This window comes from Cnephaeus nilssonii, assembly GCF_951640355.1.
Source record: "Cnephaeus nilssonii genome assembly, chromosome: 5".
Classification (NCBI taxonomy): domain Eukaryota; kingdom Metazoa; phylum Chordata; class Mammalia; order Chiroptera; family Vespertilionidae; genus Cnephaeus; species Cnephaeus nilssonii.
Genome location: NC_137076.1, coordinates 81,529,760 through 81,547,136, shown reverse-complemented (window position 1 = coordinate 81,547,136; position 17,377 = coordinate 81,529,760). Strand labels below are relative to the sequence as shown.

The following is a 17,377-nucleotide window of genomic DNA, read 5'->3' as shown; positions in this document are numbered from 1 at the left end:
ATTTTTCTCTCTTGTACATTACAGCTATGAGGAATATAAAGTAGAAATCCTCCACCTGGGCAGCTTCTTACATTAGCACATGATAGCACTCTCATGTTCTGTCCTCTTCCCTGAATCAGAGAACTCGGGTAGAGCTTAACAGACATGGCTTATTGTATGCTGGGTGGACTTCGTGATTCCAGCGCTGTTTCCCTCACAGAAAGTTTGTTGTTAGTTCCTAGGGATCTTACTAAGTGTTCTACTCTTTTAGATATACGGGGGGAGATCTAGGACTCTTCCACAAAGACCCTTTCTCCAGCAAGAACTACAGTGGTACCATTGTCCACTTTTTTTTTTAAACTTCCTATTTTGATTCTGTGCTCACGTGTTATTTGTGCTGCAGTTATCTCCCTTTCTGGATATTCTGCTGCTTTTAAGTAGCAGAAACAGTTAGTGACTTGTACCCAAAGCATGTTTGTGCTTTTCCCACCTTTCTCAGGTGTTCTCTTTTAGTCATAAGGTACTTGGCTTACTCAAGGGAGGTGTAGCATATGATTATATTCCCTAATGAATAGGGACAAATGCCGCAGGCTTTGTCTTGGGCAGAGCAAGCAGTGTGGTCCTGAGTAAGTGAGTGAGAATTAAGGTTAGGTGCAGTGCTTTGTATCTCAGCCTGAATCTTTCAGCTCCGTAGATGTAACTGGCGTTAGGTACCAAAGTCCTTTTTCCTACTTACTCCCACCTGCAATTCTTAAGCACTTAGTTTTCAGGCTGTCAGGCTACTCCCCCTGCCTCCATTTCCTGTTTGTGGTCTTCATTGAGAGAAGCCTGCTACAGGAATTCCTGGGGAAGTGATGGCTATAACTGCAGGACTCCCGAGGCCCTTAGCTCATTACGGAAGTTGGGGAATACTGTGCAAAGCAGGACCTCCCTTCCGTCCTGTGGGCCCTTAGAAACTAACTCTGTTACCAATTATAACCAAGCAATAACGGATTCGGGCTGCTGACTATGCCTTGACTATTCTTAGTCTTTAGAGCCTGAAGATTATTTTTCCTTCTTGTGCCTCAATTTCTATTCTTTGATTTTAGAATTCAACATGGGATCAAGATTCATGACAAAATTAGCTTGGGCTCTGTAAGATTGATTGTTTTGACATATTAAAAAATGATGAAGAAAGCAAAATGGGGTCCCTCGGTTGGACAGCAGGGGGTGCCCTTTCCCTTTGCTTTATTGCCCGGCACTCCCTGCTGCACGCAGCCATTTTAGACAAATTGTTTTTGTTTCCAGCTAACTCCATTTTGTGTTAGTGACGCAGGAAAAAAAGAGTGCGGCAAGGGAGGGGGTGAGACTGGGAGGGAGGCACTCCACACACTCCTTTACTCAGCACTGGATCACCAGGGACTTCCCTTGCTGCAGGCTGCCTGCATCCTGAGCAATAGATGCAGCAAGTCCCTGCCAGCTGAGCAAAGAGCAAGTGGCGACTGGCTGCTGAACACCTAACAGTGACAGGGAGCTAGTTTCTGACAGCAGGCAGAGCACCCTGTCTCACTGAGAATCTACACCCAGGTTTAGGTGGTTTTTATTACATAGATGTTTAGGATGGTATTCTCAATTATAGGATCAGCTAAGAAGAAAAGGCCTTTTAAATTTTTATTTTATTTTATTATTGTTTCCATCACAATTTATTTCCATTACAATTTATCCCCCTGTACTCTCTTTCACCTCCACCCACCCCCTCTCTCCAGCCCAAGAAAAGGCCTTTTCACTTAGTTGTCTGAGAAGAGTTAGATGCCTTGATGACTCTAGGAAAACAATCATTTACAAAAGTTTTTATTTTGAAAATTAAAAAAAACAAACAGCCCTGGCCGGTTTGGCTCAGCATTTAGAGCATCGACCCTCGGACCAAAGGGTTGTTGATTTGATTCCCAGCAAAGGGCATGTACCTTGGTTGCAGGTTCATCCCCCAGCCCCTGTTGGAGCACATACAGCAGGCAACCAATTGATGTTTCTCTCTCCCCTTGCTCTCCCCCACATCCCCTCTCTCTAAAAAAAGCAATGGAAAAATATACCCTGGGGTGAGGATTAAAAACAAACACATATACAATATCTATATATATAAAAGCCTAAGTGACTGTTACGATCAGTCGACAGAATGACTGGTCAATATGATGCGCACTGACCACCAGGGGGCAAACGCCCAATGCAGGAGCTCCACCCTGGTGGTCAGTGCGCTCCCACAGCCAACCTCCCTTGGCTGGCTAACCTCCCACAGTCCCTCCCCCTGGGAATGGGCAAGACAAATTGCTGGCCAGGCTGAGGGACCCCACCCATGCACGAATTCGTGCACTGGGCCTCTAGTATACATATAAAGGGCATAGTATGAATATCTGTGTTCCCATCACCTAGTTTAGAAATTAATTCATGGCCAGTCTTGTTTATCTACCTGCATCAGCCCCCCTCCTTGCCATCCCAGTTATTTTAAAGTATGTCATAGTTAGTCATGTCATTTAATTCTTAAGTAGTTCAGAATGTGTATAAAAAAATAAGGGCTTTAAAAAATATCATTAGATATTAAAATGTTTAAATTTCTCGTTATCGTATAGTACTAATTTTTTTAAATCATTTGTTCATTTGAATCAGAGCCAAACAAAATTTATACATTGCACTTGGTTGATGTGTCTTTATTTCCCTCTCCACTTTGTGCTGTCTTTCTCATTTTTTAATCTTGCAATTTATTTATAGACTTAATTTCTTAAGGAAATAGGGAGGATCTCTCAGGTTAGGACACAGAAGATACAGAGCCAGACTTCTCTTCTTCATAGAGCAGAGCCTCCCATCTTTAGGGTTTTCCCCGAGGTGATGGCAGAGGAAGTGAAGGGCAATGCTCTGCAGCCTTCAGGGGGAGGAAGGGCTGGAGTCTCTTACTGGAACAGTGGCTCTTTTTTTTTTTTTTTTTTTTAATCCTCACCTGAGTATATTTTTCCATTGGTTTTTAGAGAGAGGGAACAACAGAGAGAAATATCAATGTGAGAGAAACACATCGATTGGTTGCCTTCTGCATGATTTCCAACCAGGGCTCGGACTGGGGAGGAGCCTGCAACCGACGTACGTGCCCTTCACTGGAATTGAGCCCGGCACCCTTTGGTCTGCACGCCGATGCTCTATCCACTGAGCCAAACCAGCTAGGGCGAAAGTGGCTTATTTCTCCTGACATGGTGGCCTGTTGCCCAAAGTCTTTAGAAAAGTTTTCAGACTTCTGTTAATAGAGAACATGGTTGAAGTGAACCATGGTCTTTCCTAGGAATTAAAGACTTGTTAAGCTTTGGGACACTGGATTTACATGCTGTGTAATAGCTGCATCCTTAGGGTGACTCCAGATCCTCAGCTTGGTCTTCCCACCACTGTCTCCCTGATCAGACCTAATGAGTTAGCAGCACTTCATAGACTGTTTTATAAAAAGAAAAAAATACAATTTTGGGGGTGGGTATGTTTGAAAATTCTTCCATGGCTTCAGCATTATAACATCCCAACTCTTCCCCATGACCTTTTTGGAGATTACCTCTGAGTTTGACTTATATACACACGATGAGATGAAAGCTCTTGCTTGATGCTCAGTTCTCCCCTTCCCGAAATGGGTCAGTGACTCTGACTTTTAGCAGTCACAACAGGCAGTCTGTTCCCTTGCTCCTGGGGAGGGCACAGGTTACAGAAGGGAAGTGGCAGGGTCTGACCTCTTGGCAAGGCTGGCAGGGCACTTGTGAAGTCTGGTCCTTGGAGACTAGATTGGCTGTGTGCCAGTTTGGAAGCCGTAGTTCCCATTAGCAGAAGTGCTTTGAATCTGCTGAAGAGGTCAGGATTGCAGCAACTGGAAACGTGCTAGAAACCCTGGCATTAACTCACCTTTTTACCAAAGAGTCAACTGAGTGATAAGGGTCTCTTTTCTGTATTTTCAGCAGAGAGTCACAGACATATGCAAATAAGATTCTCCTCCTTTCCTCTGTGCTAAGAAGCTGTCTGTACCTACTTCTTCATCCTTGCTCTGGCAAAATGAGGGCTGAAACCCAAGCATTGATAGGTTATATGTTAAATGCTATAAAATTGTACGCTGAATTAATGCACCATTCCTCTAACAGGGCTGAGACAGCTGCTAATGGGAGTATCCTGTGGGTTCTACATTTGACTCTATTGCTGGTTGTCCTTGGGGTCCCTCCCTCCCCCAACCCAGTGTGAAAGCATAAGCACAGCCAGCTGTCTAAGGATATGAAACTGTTACAGGTGGTGTCCAGACCCATGCCTGTTTTCTCGTTCTCAGTTCCCTGGTGGGTGACAACTTAAAAAAAATGTACACATAATTACACTGTCTCACTACCTTTAACAAATCGATTTGTCCATGTTCCCTTGTAGTCTACTTATACTGTATATGTAGTGTTTATATTATAATCAAAATCGTGTGTGTATTTTTCTTATTTCAAGTTGAAGTGTACAAATCATGTGTACGAGTCAATGAATTTTCACAAAATTAAAAATGAAATTTATATCCATGCAATCAACACCCAGATCAAGAAACAGAACATTACTAAGAACTGGAAACTCCTTGTGTCCACTTCCAGTTACAACTGATGACTTAATCCTCCCGCCCCTGACCTAGAGTAACCACTATCCTGACTTAACACCATGGTTTGCTTTTACCTGGCTCCTGTTATGCACAATGTATTTACTTGTTTGCTTGCTCTTACAATGCATTAGTTCCTTCAGTTTTGTTGACTCATACCACTTTGAAACAAATCTACTAAACTAGAATTGATATTTGTCTACACCAAGCCTGTTTGATTCTTTTTATGAGAATTCTCAAATCCATCTATTTCTGTCTGTCTTCAACCTTGCTCTAACCTTGTCATTCCCTCATCTCTTACCTAGAATGCTAACCCCTTCTTTAAAAAAAAAAAAGTTTTTATCAGTCTCAGTGACAGTCATTCTCTGTTGTATAGTAATACTTTAAAAAAATAATATACTTTTGCCTATTTTTCTTGACTTATTAATGGAAGATTTTTTTATCGATTGCCTCCCTGCTAGAAAAGTGAGGATGATACTTCTCTTACTACGCTTCCTTTTTCTCCTCCAAATTATCATTACCTAATTTTTAGGTCATCTTTTTTAAAAATATATTTTTATTGAATTTTGGAGAGAGAGAGAGAAACATCAGTGAGAGAGAAACATTGATTGGCCACCTCCTGCATGCCCCCCTACTTGGGATAGAGCCCACAACCCAGGGGTCTGACCTCTTAGTGCATGGGTTGACCCAAGCACTGAGCCACACCCGTTGGGCTAGGTATTCTTTTAATGTTTAAACTTTTTATTGTTAAATATAATAATAATACAGAAAGCTACATAGAGCCAGATATGCAACTTTGAATTATTACAAGGTGAATACCCTTGTAAACGCCACATGTCAGGAGATAGAAAACCTAGGAACCCCCATGCGTTTTCCCCTCTAAGAGAAATCACTGTCCTGATTGGCAGTCACTTCTTTATTTTTTATCACCCAAGTTTATATTACTGAACACTAATTTAGTTTTGCTTGTATTTTAAAATTTCATTTTTGTCTCTCTTAATCTATAGGTCCTTCTTCTTTTTCTTAAAATTCATTTGTTGTAAAAACAATATCACTTGTCCCGTGGAGTTTCCCATAATATGGATTTTGTAATTGTATTCCCGTAGTGTAGTTTCTGTGTCCTTTATTTATTGTAAATTGGTAATTGAATCTAGAGGTTCAGTCAGAATCAGGCTCTATTTGTCTTTTTGCCAAGACTTCATAATAGGAATTAGGTTTCTCTTCAGAGGGCACATAATGACTGGTTGTCCCTTCTGTAATGTTAGCAGCTATTGATTTTCAGTGCATAGATCTATTAGTTCATTAGGGTTGCAAATGGTGATATTCCAAACAAAAGGAATTCTTTCTATATTCTAGATATTGTTTGTCACTTAAGTGTATCACAAACATCTTCTCTGACTCTGTAGCTTGTCTTTTCACCTTTTTTTTTACAGTGTCTTGATGAACAGAAGTTTTTTATGAAAAAGTGCTTAGATTTATCAATCTTTTCCTTTAAGACTAATACATATTGTGTCTTGTTTAAGAAGTCTTTTAGTCACTAAGATAATTAATCCTATAGTTTTGCCTTTCACATTAAGGTTTTTAATTGATTTCTTTGCTTTTGGATGCAATTTCTTTTTTTTCTTCTTCTTCTTCTTCTCATATGGACACTTAGTTCCAGTTCCATTTATTGGGAAGTATGTTCTTTTCCCAGTCATTTGACATGCTCAGTCTGCTATATCAAGAGCCTTTATGCATGGGTCTATTTTCTGGATTGTACTCTCTTCTTTTAGTCATCTTGTCTATCCCAATGCTGATATCACATGATCTTATTATTATGATTTTATAATATATGTTGGTATCTCCCATTTTTTTGCTGCTTTCTCATGAATGTCCTAGCTCTTCTTGGCCCTTTGTATTTCCATACAAATTTTTGAATCAGCTTGTCAACTTAAAAAAAAAACAACCTGAAGGAAACAAAAACAAAAACAGGAGCCTGTTGAGATTTTTATTCTACTGACTATATGAAGCAATCTGGAAAGAATTGACCTTTTAACATTATCAAGTCTTTTAATCTATGAATTATCCATCTATATTTACTTACCATTTTAATGTTTTTCAATAAAGCTATATTCCTCCATAGTGAGGGGTCTTGCACAACTTTTCTTAAATTTATTTCTAGATATTTCATATTTTACATGATTATTTTTTACTTCTTTTTGTTTATTTGCTCATAATTTATCCATAGATTTGTTTAGATTGTTTTTATACTGACAATCATCATCTTCAAATAAGTGTTATTTCTTCCTTTCTGATTCTTAGAATTTGTGTTTCTTTTCCTTGCCTTATTGCACTGGCTCAGACCTTCAACCAATGCTGTTTAATGAAGTGGTGATATTGAATATTTTTTTCTTGCTCTTCATCTCAGAGGGAAGATTTTTGACATTTTGGTATGTTACAAACTGATAAATAACTCTTTATCCTTTGATGTGCATTTCACAATAACAGGTCCATAACCACAGTATAATTATCAAAATTAGGATATATTTAGACTTAGAATTATTATATCTTGTGGATTGACCCTTTATCATTATGAGTTGTGTCTGTTCAAAGCACTAGCATTATTAGAGATGAAATCATTATCTGATTACTAGTAGCCCGTTTGCACAAAGATTCGTGCAATAGACCTTCATTCACCTGGCTGCCTGCACCAGTTTTCTGCCGGCACCGGGGACCCAGGCCTTGGCTGTGGCCACCGCCTTCTGCCTTCTTTCAGGGTCGGGGCTTGGCCCCGGGCGGTGGCCTTGGGCTCGGCGGCACCCAGCATCCCTGCTACGGAACGCAGGAGCCGACCCCCAGTGGTTTCCTGCGATCCGTGCAGGCTACCGCTGGTGCCCAAGGCCGGGAAAGCCTCACACCCCAACGGCCCTGCAACGGTTTCCTAGTGGGCGTGGTTGGTGGGCGTGGCTTGGTTGGTGGGCGTGGCTTGGGCGTAGTGAAGGTGCGGTCAATTTGCATATTTGTCTATTATAAGGTAAGATTAGTATAGCTACATCAGGTTTCTTTTGGTTAGCAAATTTTTTTCTACTATCTTACATTTCTGTGGCATTATTTAAGGTGTGTCTTTTGCAAGCAGAACATATTTAGTGTGTATGTTTTGAATTCAGTCTGGTAATCTTAGTCTTTTCACTGCAAAATGTTTAATCCATTTGAGTTGATGTATACCATATTGCTATTTGTTTTCTGTTTGATTTTTTTTTTTAACTTACATCCTATTTCTGTTCTTGCCTTCTTTTGGATTCATTTAAAATTTTATTTTACATTTCCCCTAGTCATACATTTTTTTACTGTCCTTTTTGGGGGTACCTTAGAAATTACAACATGTATTACAGTCTAATACAAACGATAACTTACAACCTTCTAGGCAATGCTAGAACTTTAAAACATTTTAACTTTATGCACTACGTATTCTCTTTTGAGTTACTGACATCATGCATTTTAATTCTACATGTTTTAAACCCCACAAACATTTTGCTATCATTTTGTAATATCCATATTCACTTAAAAACACAGTGTTTTTCCTTCCTATTTGCATTTCTGTGTAATTCTTTTTCTGCTGCCTGAATTAAATACTCTTTTTAGTATTTATTTTAGTTAAAGTGTATTGATAATGAATTCTCCATTTTTGTCTAGATATATCGTTATTTAATCTATATTTTTGAAGGGTATTTTTTGTTTTCCTCTTTTTAAAAAAATAGAGAGGAACGGAGAGGGATAGGGAGAGAGATAGAAACATCAATGATGAGAAAGAATTATTGATCGGCTGCCTCCTGCACGCCCCCTACTGGGGATCGAGCCTGCAACCTGGGCATGTGCCCTTGACTGGAATTGAACCCAGGACCCTTCAGTCTGGAGGCTGATGCTCTAACCACTGGGTGTGTTTTTCTCTTTAAAAAAAACAAAACAAAAACAGCCGAAACCGGTTTGGCTCAGTGGATAGAGCGTCGGCCTGTGGACTGAGGGGTCCCGGGTTCGATTCCGGTCAAGGGCATGTACATTGGTTGCGGGCACATCCCCGGTAGGGGGTGTGCAGGAGGCAGCTGGTCGATGTTTCTCTCTCATCGATGTTTCTAGCTCTCTATCCCTCTCCCTTCCTCTCTGTAAAAAATCAATAAAAATATATATTTAAAAAAACACACAAAAAAAACACTCCACTGTCAGTGTTATTGTTGTTCATTTGAAGGTAATATATTGTATCCACTGCTATTTAGAGAATTTTTTTTCTCTGGTTAAAACAGTTTTACTGTGATGATGTGCCATGGTGTAGTTTTCTTTGTATTTATCCTTGGGATTCTCTGAGTATCTAGGTTCTGTATATTGAAGTGTTTCTTCACTTTTGGAAAGTTCACAGCTATTTTCTCTTTATTGCTTCCGTCTACTTTTTTTTGGCATTTTATTTTGCTTCCAAATTTCTGGCAGTGAATATCACAGCACTCCATTTTGTGTGTATATGTGTGTGTGCGTATGTGGTTTGTTTTTGTTATTTTTAATATTTTACTCTCAGCATATCTCTCTGCCTCTCTAAAGTTTCCCTTTTAGACTGAAAGCCTGTGACTCCTCTCATGCTCCCTGACATTTCATAGTCAATATTTCCACCTCTTCTCCAGCTTTATTGAAGTACTAGAGGCCCAGCGCACCATCTTCCCCAGCTGCCCACAGCCAACCCCGCCCCCCACCGCCACCCACCCCAGTTCCCCGTTCACCATCAGGTGATCAGTGCCTGATGGTGGGGGCTGGGGTGGGGTGAGGGATCAAGAAGTTGGCTGTTCCCGCCCGCTCGCTGGCCCCACCCCGCCTGGGTGGCCATCAGGCGATCGGAGCCTGCTGGCCAGGGAAAGGGACCAGGAGGTGGTCAGTGCGCCTCATAGTGACTGGTCCAGTGGTCATTCTTTTTTTTTTTTTTTTTTTTAATATATTTTATTGATTTTTTACAGAGAGGAAGAGAGAGGGAAAGAGAGTTAGAAACATCGATGAGAGAGAAACATCGATCAGCTGCCTCTTGCACACCCCCTACTGAGGATGTGCCCGCAACCAAGGTACATGCCCTTGACCGGAATCGAACCTGGGACCCTTGAGTCCGCAGGCCGACGCTCTATCCACTGAGCCAAACCGGTTTCGGCGGTCCAGTGGTCATTCTGCCGTTAGGGTCAATTTGCATATTACCCTTTTATTAATAGGATAGAGGCCTGGTGCACAGGTGGGGGCTGGCTGGCCTGCCCTGAAGGGGGGCCCAGATCAGGGTGGGGGTCCCTGCTGCAGGGCGGGGCCGGCCTAGGTGAGGGGCGGTGGGCAGTTTGCAGGCTGGCCACACCCCCGCTTTGTCAGGAAGTGCGTTCAGAAGACATCTGGTCTATCCAGTCTAATTATCATATTACCCTTTTATTAGTATAGATATTTTACAAAAATGTGCATATACTGGTATTTAATATATGCATTTTGATGAGTTTGGACAAATGCATACATCTGTGATATCACCACAATGAAGGTAATAAACATATCCATTACCTCCAAAAGATTTCTGTTTTTTTGTGGTAAGAACACTTAATCTGAGACCTACCCTCTTAACAAATTTTTACATGCATACTACCGTATTGTTAACTGCTTCTGTCTAATTCTTTCTGCGTCTCCAATTACTCATATGTTGGTCCTTTTCACATGTCCCTTACACTCTTTTTTGTTGCTTTTCATCTTTTATCCCTGTGCTTTAGTTTGTATCTTTTTTTTTTTTTAACCTGTCTTCCAATTCACTAATTCTACTGTGTCTCCTGTTAAACCCAGTTATCAAGCTCTTAATTTCAGTTATAATAGTCTTTAATTCTAGAATGTCCATTGATTTAGTTTTTAAATAAATTTTATTTATCTGGTGAACTTCTCCATCTTCATCTATTTTTATTTTTCCCTCTGTATACTTAAACATGTTAACTATATTTACTTTAAAATCCTTGTTGGCTATCTCCAATGTCTGGATCATTCCTTGGTCTGTTCCTATTTGGTTTTTCCTCTCTAAACAGATGAGAGTGGGAGCTGATCACCTTAATTCAGTCAAGTGAGTGAGCTGTGCCAATGTTTGTGGTTTTGGAAAGGCTTGATCTATCTCTGGTTCCCTGTGTTCTAGAATATAGGCTTTCTAGGGCTTCCAACTACAGGCCTATTGTGTTCACTTTTACTCTTAGGATGTAGCCTTTGGGTTCTTAGCTAACGAAGAGAGAGTCTGATGTGAGAGTCTCCACATTAGACAGAAACTGGACCTTGACCCCTGTCCATCCTTAGTGCACGAAGCCATCAAACTGGCATTGGGACAGTGCTCCAGTGTTTTGCTTACCTCTTTGGCAATAGGTCATCACCGTCTTGTCAGCTCTTCCATGCTTTTAGAGTGATTTTTTAAAACATTACACCAGCGTTTTAAGATGTGTTTCACAGGAGACTTGACTCCATTGGTAGAAATGGAAATTCTCATTTCTTTTCATATTTTCTATGATGATTTTCACAACATTGAACAATTAAAATGTCATGTAATCAAATCAGTCTGTCTTTTACTTTGTACCATCTTGATTTTGTGTTTATTCTTAGGGAATTTTTCATTTTTTCAGAATCGTACTTCTAGTTTTAACATTTAGATGTTTAATATATCTGGAATTTATTTTTATGAATAGCATAAAGTTAATATCTAATTATTTTTCTTCAAAATGGAGAGTCAGTTTTTCCAATACTATTAGTTAGACCCAGAGTCAGCAAACTATGGCCACCCCATTTTTGTTAATAAAGTTTTATTGGAACACAGCCATGCCCATTTGATTACATATTGTCTATGACTTCTTTCATACTACACCAGCAGAGTTGAATAGTTCCACCTTAAACAGTATAGCCAACAAAACCTAAAATATTTACTTTCTGGTCTTTACCAACCCTGGATTAGACCATCCTTTTTTCATTGATCTAAATTTCTACTTTAGCATGTACTAAATGTTTTGTATTTATTTATGGAATCTCACTATTTTTTTATTAATTATTAAGAACTTCACATGTTCTATCAATATCACTCTCATAATTATTGTAGACCTATTTACTGTATTTTATTGACTCGAAGATACAATATGTTTAGTCGGGTTTATTAAAGTATAATTTGCATATAGTAAAATTTACCCTTTTTATGTGTGCAGTTACATGATTTTTTGACATGTATACAGCCATATAACTATCACAAGCATGATAGAGAACATTTTGATCACTCTAAAAAGTTCTCTCCTGCCCATTTGTTCATTCTCTGTCCTGACCACCAGACCTGGAAACCACTAATCTGTTTTCTGTCCCTAGAGTTTTGTCTTTTCCAGAATGTCATATAAATGGAGTCATACACTAAGTAGCCTTTTAAGGGTGTATTCTTTCACCTATCTTAATGTATTTGAGATTTGTCCATGATGTGGTATGCATGTTCATTCCTTTTTATTGTTGAGTATTATATCCATTTACTAGTTGATGGACATTTGGGTTGGATCTAGTTTTTGGCAATTATGAATAAAGCCAATAGAAACATTTGCATATGAGATTTTGTATGGACATATTTGTTTTCAGTTTTCATGGGAAAATACGTAGGAATGGGATTGTTGGGTCATATGCTACAATAAATGTATATTTGATTATATAAGAAGCTGGCAAACTGCTTTCCAAAGTAGCTGTACTATTTGTTTTGTTTTTTATGTACTGTTTTGTGTGGGGTGTTTTTTTTTCCATTTCTATTAGTAGTGTGTGAGAGTTGCAGGTATTTTGCATCCAGCACTTAGTATAATTAGTTTTGCTTTTTAATTTTAGTGATCTAATGGGTTAGGGCTTAGTTTTAATTCCTAATACATAGTCCTAAAGCCAATGATGTTGAGCATCCTTCCATGTGCTTACTTACCATCTATGTCTTCTTTGGTGAAGTGTTTACCCAGACTTTTTGCCTGTTGTTAAAAATGGGCTTTCTTTTCTTATGGTTGGGTCATGAAACTTGTTTATATGTTTTGGGTACTAGTCCTTTACCAAACATGTTTTGCAAACATTTTTCCCCAGTCTATGGCTTGTTTGTTAATTTCTTAATAGTGTCTTTCAAAGAAAATAAAAGTTTTTAATTGTGATGAAATTCAGTTTGTCAAATTTTTTAATGTTTTTCATTATTTTCTACTAGAGGCCCGGTGCACGAAATTCATGCACTCAGGGGGTCCTTCAGCCCGGACTGTGCCCTCTCACAGTCCGAGAGCCCTCAGGGGATAGCTGACTGACAGCTTAGGCCCGCTCCCTGTGTCAGACATTTTTAACGCTGCCGTGGAGGTGGGAGAGGCTTCCGCCACCACCATTGTGCTCGCCAGCCATGAGCCTGGCTTCTGGCTGAGCAGCGCTCCCCCTGTGGGAGCGCACTGACCACCAAGGGGCAGGTCCTGCATTGAGCGTCTGCCCCCTGGTGGTCAGTGCGCATCATAGCGACCGGTCGTTCCTCCCTTCAGTTGATTTACATGTTAGCCTTTTATTTTAAAGGATTGCTGTGTAACAAATTATCACAAGGAGTGGTTTAAAACAACAAATTTATTATCTCACAGTTTCCATGGGTCTGGAATCCAAGTTAGCTGAATCCTTTGCTGAAGGTCACACCAAACTGAAATCAAGGTTCTGGCTGGTCCACATTGCTTTTAGGAGCTCAGTGTCCTCTTCCAAGCTCATGTGTTGGTTGAATCCAGTTCCTTATGATTGTAGGACATAGATTCCTGTTTTCTTGTTGGTCATCAGGTAGGGGCTGTTCCCAGCTCTTAGAGGCTTCCCACTATGCCCTGCCATATGGCCTTCTCCACAGCATGGCATTTTGCTTCTCCAAGAACAGCAGGGGAGTGTCTGCTGGAGCTTTGACTCTTTCTGACTTCTCTTATCTCTGATCTCTATACCCTTGTTTAAAAGGGCTAACCAGAGTAGGTCAGGCCCACTCACACTCAAGGAGAAGGGCTATATACAGGGTATGTGCACTAGGAGGGAAACTTGGGGGCCAACTTAGGATTCTTCCTACCACATGGTTTGCACTTTTTTGTTTCTTAAGAAATCTTTGCCTACCCCAATGCTGCAAAAAAAATTTTCCAAATTCTTTTAAGTTAATAGTTTTACTTTTTCCATTTCGATCTCTGATCCATTGTGTGTGTGTGTGTGTGTGTATGCGTGTGTGTGTATGCGTGTGTGTATGCGCACGCATTTATTTATTTGAGATATAATTCACATATTATAAAATTCACCCTTAAAAGTTTATGACCTGACCAGTTTGGCTCAGTGGATAGCGCATCGGCCTGCTGACTGAAGAGTCCCAAGTGCGATTCCGGTCAGGGGCGCATGTACCTCGGTTGCAGGCACATCCCCAGTAGCGGGTGTGCAGGAGGCAGCTGATTGATGTTTTAGCTCTCTATCCCTCTCCTTTCCTCTCTGTAAAAAATCAATAAAATATATATATATTTTTTAAAGTGTATGATTCCAGCCCTAGCCAGTTGCGTAGTGTGGTTAGATCATTGGCCCACAGACTGAAAGGTCGTGGGTTTGATTCTGATCAAGGGCACATACCTCAGTTGCAGGCTCAATCCTCAGCCCCAATGGGGGAGAGGGAGTGCGGAAGGCAGCCAATCAATGTGTCTCTCTCACATCGATGTTTTTCTCTGTCTCCCACTCCTTTCTACTCTCTCTAAAATTCAATGGAAAATAATATCCTCCGGTGAGTCTTAACAAAAAACAAATAAAAAAGTGTACAACTCCAGAGTTTTTATACAGTACAAAATGGTGCAACCACTGCCACTCTACAATTCTAGAACATTCTCATAAAACACAAAAGAAACCCTGAATCCATTAAGCAGTCACTCCCATTTTCACTTTCCCTATTTGGCAACCACTAATCTACTTTCTGTCTCTATGGATTTGCCGATCCTGGACATTTTCTATCAAAGTAATCATACATTGTGTGCTCTTTTGCATCTGGCATCTTCACTAATCATATTTGCATTGTTCATCCATGTTGTTGTCACATGTATCAGCACTCCATTTTTCTTTTTATGGCTGAATAATATCCCATTGTATAGATATACCACGTTTTATTTGTCTGTTCATCAGTTGATGGACACTGGGTTGTTTACACTTTTTGGCCATTATGAATAATGCTGCTATGAACATTTCCTTTTTATTTATTTTTAAAATTTAAATGGTATTTTTCAATTACAGTTTACATTCAGGATCATATTATATTAGTTTCAGTTGTATTGCATAGTGAGTAATCATATTTGACTAAGTGTACCCCTGGATATTCCCAATACCCATCTGGCATCATACATACTTATTACAATATTATTGACTATATTTCCTTACTGTATTCTTTTATTTATTTATTTTTAACTGAACTGTTTGAGATAAGTACTGGCATCATGGCCCTTTATCCTTAAATTCTTCAGTATGCCTTTCCCAAATACAAGGACATTCTTTTCCATACCACAGTTCAGTTAGCACAGTTAGAAAATTTATTGTTGATATATTACTGTCATCTAATATAAATCCATATTCAAATTTCACTGATTTAATTAGTGATTTTTAATATCTTAAACAATTACCAATTATTTTATTGAGGTGAAATTCACATAACAAAATTAACTGTTTAAAGTTAATAATTCAATGGCATTCATAAAATGAAGTGGGAAGTGTTCCCTCCTTTTCTATTTTCTGGGAGAGATTGTGTAAAATTGGCATTAATTTTCTTTAAATGTTTGGTAGAATTCTCTAGTGGAATCTTCTTGGCCAGGAGATTTCCTTCTGAGGAACCTTTTTAAATTATGAATTCAGTTTTTTAAGTGGTTTCAAAGTAGTGTTTGAGTTATCTATTTCATCTTGGTTGACTTTTGGTAGTTTTTGTTTTTTGAGGAATTGGTTCACTTCTTGTAAGTTGTCCAATTTATGAGTACAAAGTTGTTTGTAGTATTCCCTTATTATCCTTTTCCTGGCTTCAGGACCTGAAGTGATACTCCATTTCTTCCTGTCTTCTCTCTTTTTATCTTTGTCAGTCTTCCTAGATGTTTATCTATTTTATTGATTTTTTTATGGCACAGATATGGTCTTTCTTGGATATGTGAGCATTTGAAAAAATGTTTATTCTGTTTTTGGGTGAAATGTTTTCTCTCTCTCTTTCTCTCATATACACATACACAGGGGTTTATAGTTGTAGGTTTACAGTTCATATGAAAAATAATACAATAATTAATAAATAATAATACAAGAATAAGCTCTGAGTTTTGTGTACACGGGTTGTCAAACTATAGCCCCTCGAGCTGACCACCTGTTTTTGTGAATAAAGTTTTATTGGAACACAACCATATTGTGTATGTATTGTCTATGAGTGCTTTCATGCTATAGTGGCAGAGCTGAGACAGACCATATGGTCTGCAAAACCTAAAATATTTACCAAATTGGTCCTTTACAGAAAGTTTGCTGCTCCCTACAAGTAGATAAGATGTGGGTGGGAAAGCATTATTGATAACTATTAAAAATGAAAATGAGATTTTTTTTTATGTTGGAGGGGGAAGTCAGTAATGAAGGGTGGGTGGTTAAAGAGGAGGTTTGCCTTGAAGGAATATAATAGGAGACCATTGTTAATAGAGAGGGTGAGAGGGGCCTTTCCAGGATGGAAGACTAGTTCATTAAGGCACAGATGTGGTTTGTCCTTAATGTTGCTTTTCTAATCTTCCCTTTCTAGCCAAGAAAGATCAGGAAGGTGGAGAAGAAAAGAAATCTGTGCAAAAGAAAAAAGTAAAAGAGTTAAAGGTGTTGGATTCAAAAACGGCCCAGAATCTCTGTAAGTAACTCTATGATCTGAACTACCTGAAATGTGAAGGATTTCTTCTAAGAGCTTAATTCTGGTGGATCTAAGGTCCCTTGATATGAAACTTCCATTTGTTGAGTTCCTGCTGTGTGCCAGGCATTGCATAGTGAATTTTCGATCTTGTTTAATCCCTTCAAAGCTTTGCAAAATTGTTAATATATAGTTTTAGGGCAAGGAAATAGAAGCTAAGATTTTTAGGAATTTGCCTAGTCACGTAGCTAGGAAGATTTGAACCTTGGATTTTTTTATTTCAAAGCCCTTACTGTTTCCACTGTACCCACAGACAATCTACCACAAATGTTCCAGCTACTGTACATTTTCTTCTTTCTTACTTTCTTTTAAGTATTTCCTCTTAAATGCAGGTGTTGGCTTGACTTCAGTTAAATCTAAAATAACTTTGTGGTTTAGGATAAATAATGTAAATCCTGGACTTCTCAGAGTCAGGTCAATAACTCCAAAGAGTTCTGTTCTGAACTTGCTACTTACACCCATAACTCTGATTGGTGGCAGAATTTCAGGCCAGAAACTCCTCTGCAAAGTTGATACAGGTAGTACTTATTTGATTATCAGAATATATGTTTATTTTTTGTTCAACTGTTGATCTCCCAAAAAACATAGATTTAAATATTTGCTCAACAAATAGTTGAAGATCTGCCATGTTGCAGGCTCTATTAGGCATATATGAGGCATGTGTTCCAGAGATGAAAGGGCATATAGTCCTAAAATGCACTCACAATCATGCGATATAGCTATCGTCCCCATTTTCCAAATGAGAAACTAAAGTTGAGCTATTGTGACTTGGCAAAGGTCACACAAATAATGAATACACATACCCATAAATGAAGTCAGTGATACAATGAGAGCAGTAAACCTTTACATTATTC

At 39.1% G+C, this 17,377-nt stretch overlaps 1 protein-coding gene across 1 annotated transcript in view; it reads left to right on the top strand.

Annotated features, from left to right (window-relative positions):
* Positions 1-17,377, top strand: part of DIAPH1 (diaphanous related formin 1) — an 88,097-nt gene that overhangs the window by 52,024 nt on the left and 18,696 nt on the right. Inside the window, exon 18 of the mRNA XM_079772013.1 lies at positions 16,368-16,466. Within this exon, the coding sequence (XP_079628139.1) occupies positions 16,368-16,466 (99 nt within the window). The remainder of the gene's footprint in view (positions 1-16,367; positions 16,467-17,377) is intronic.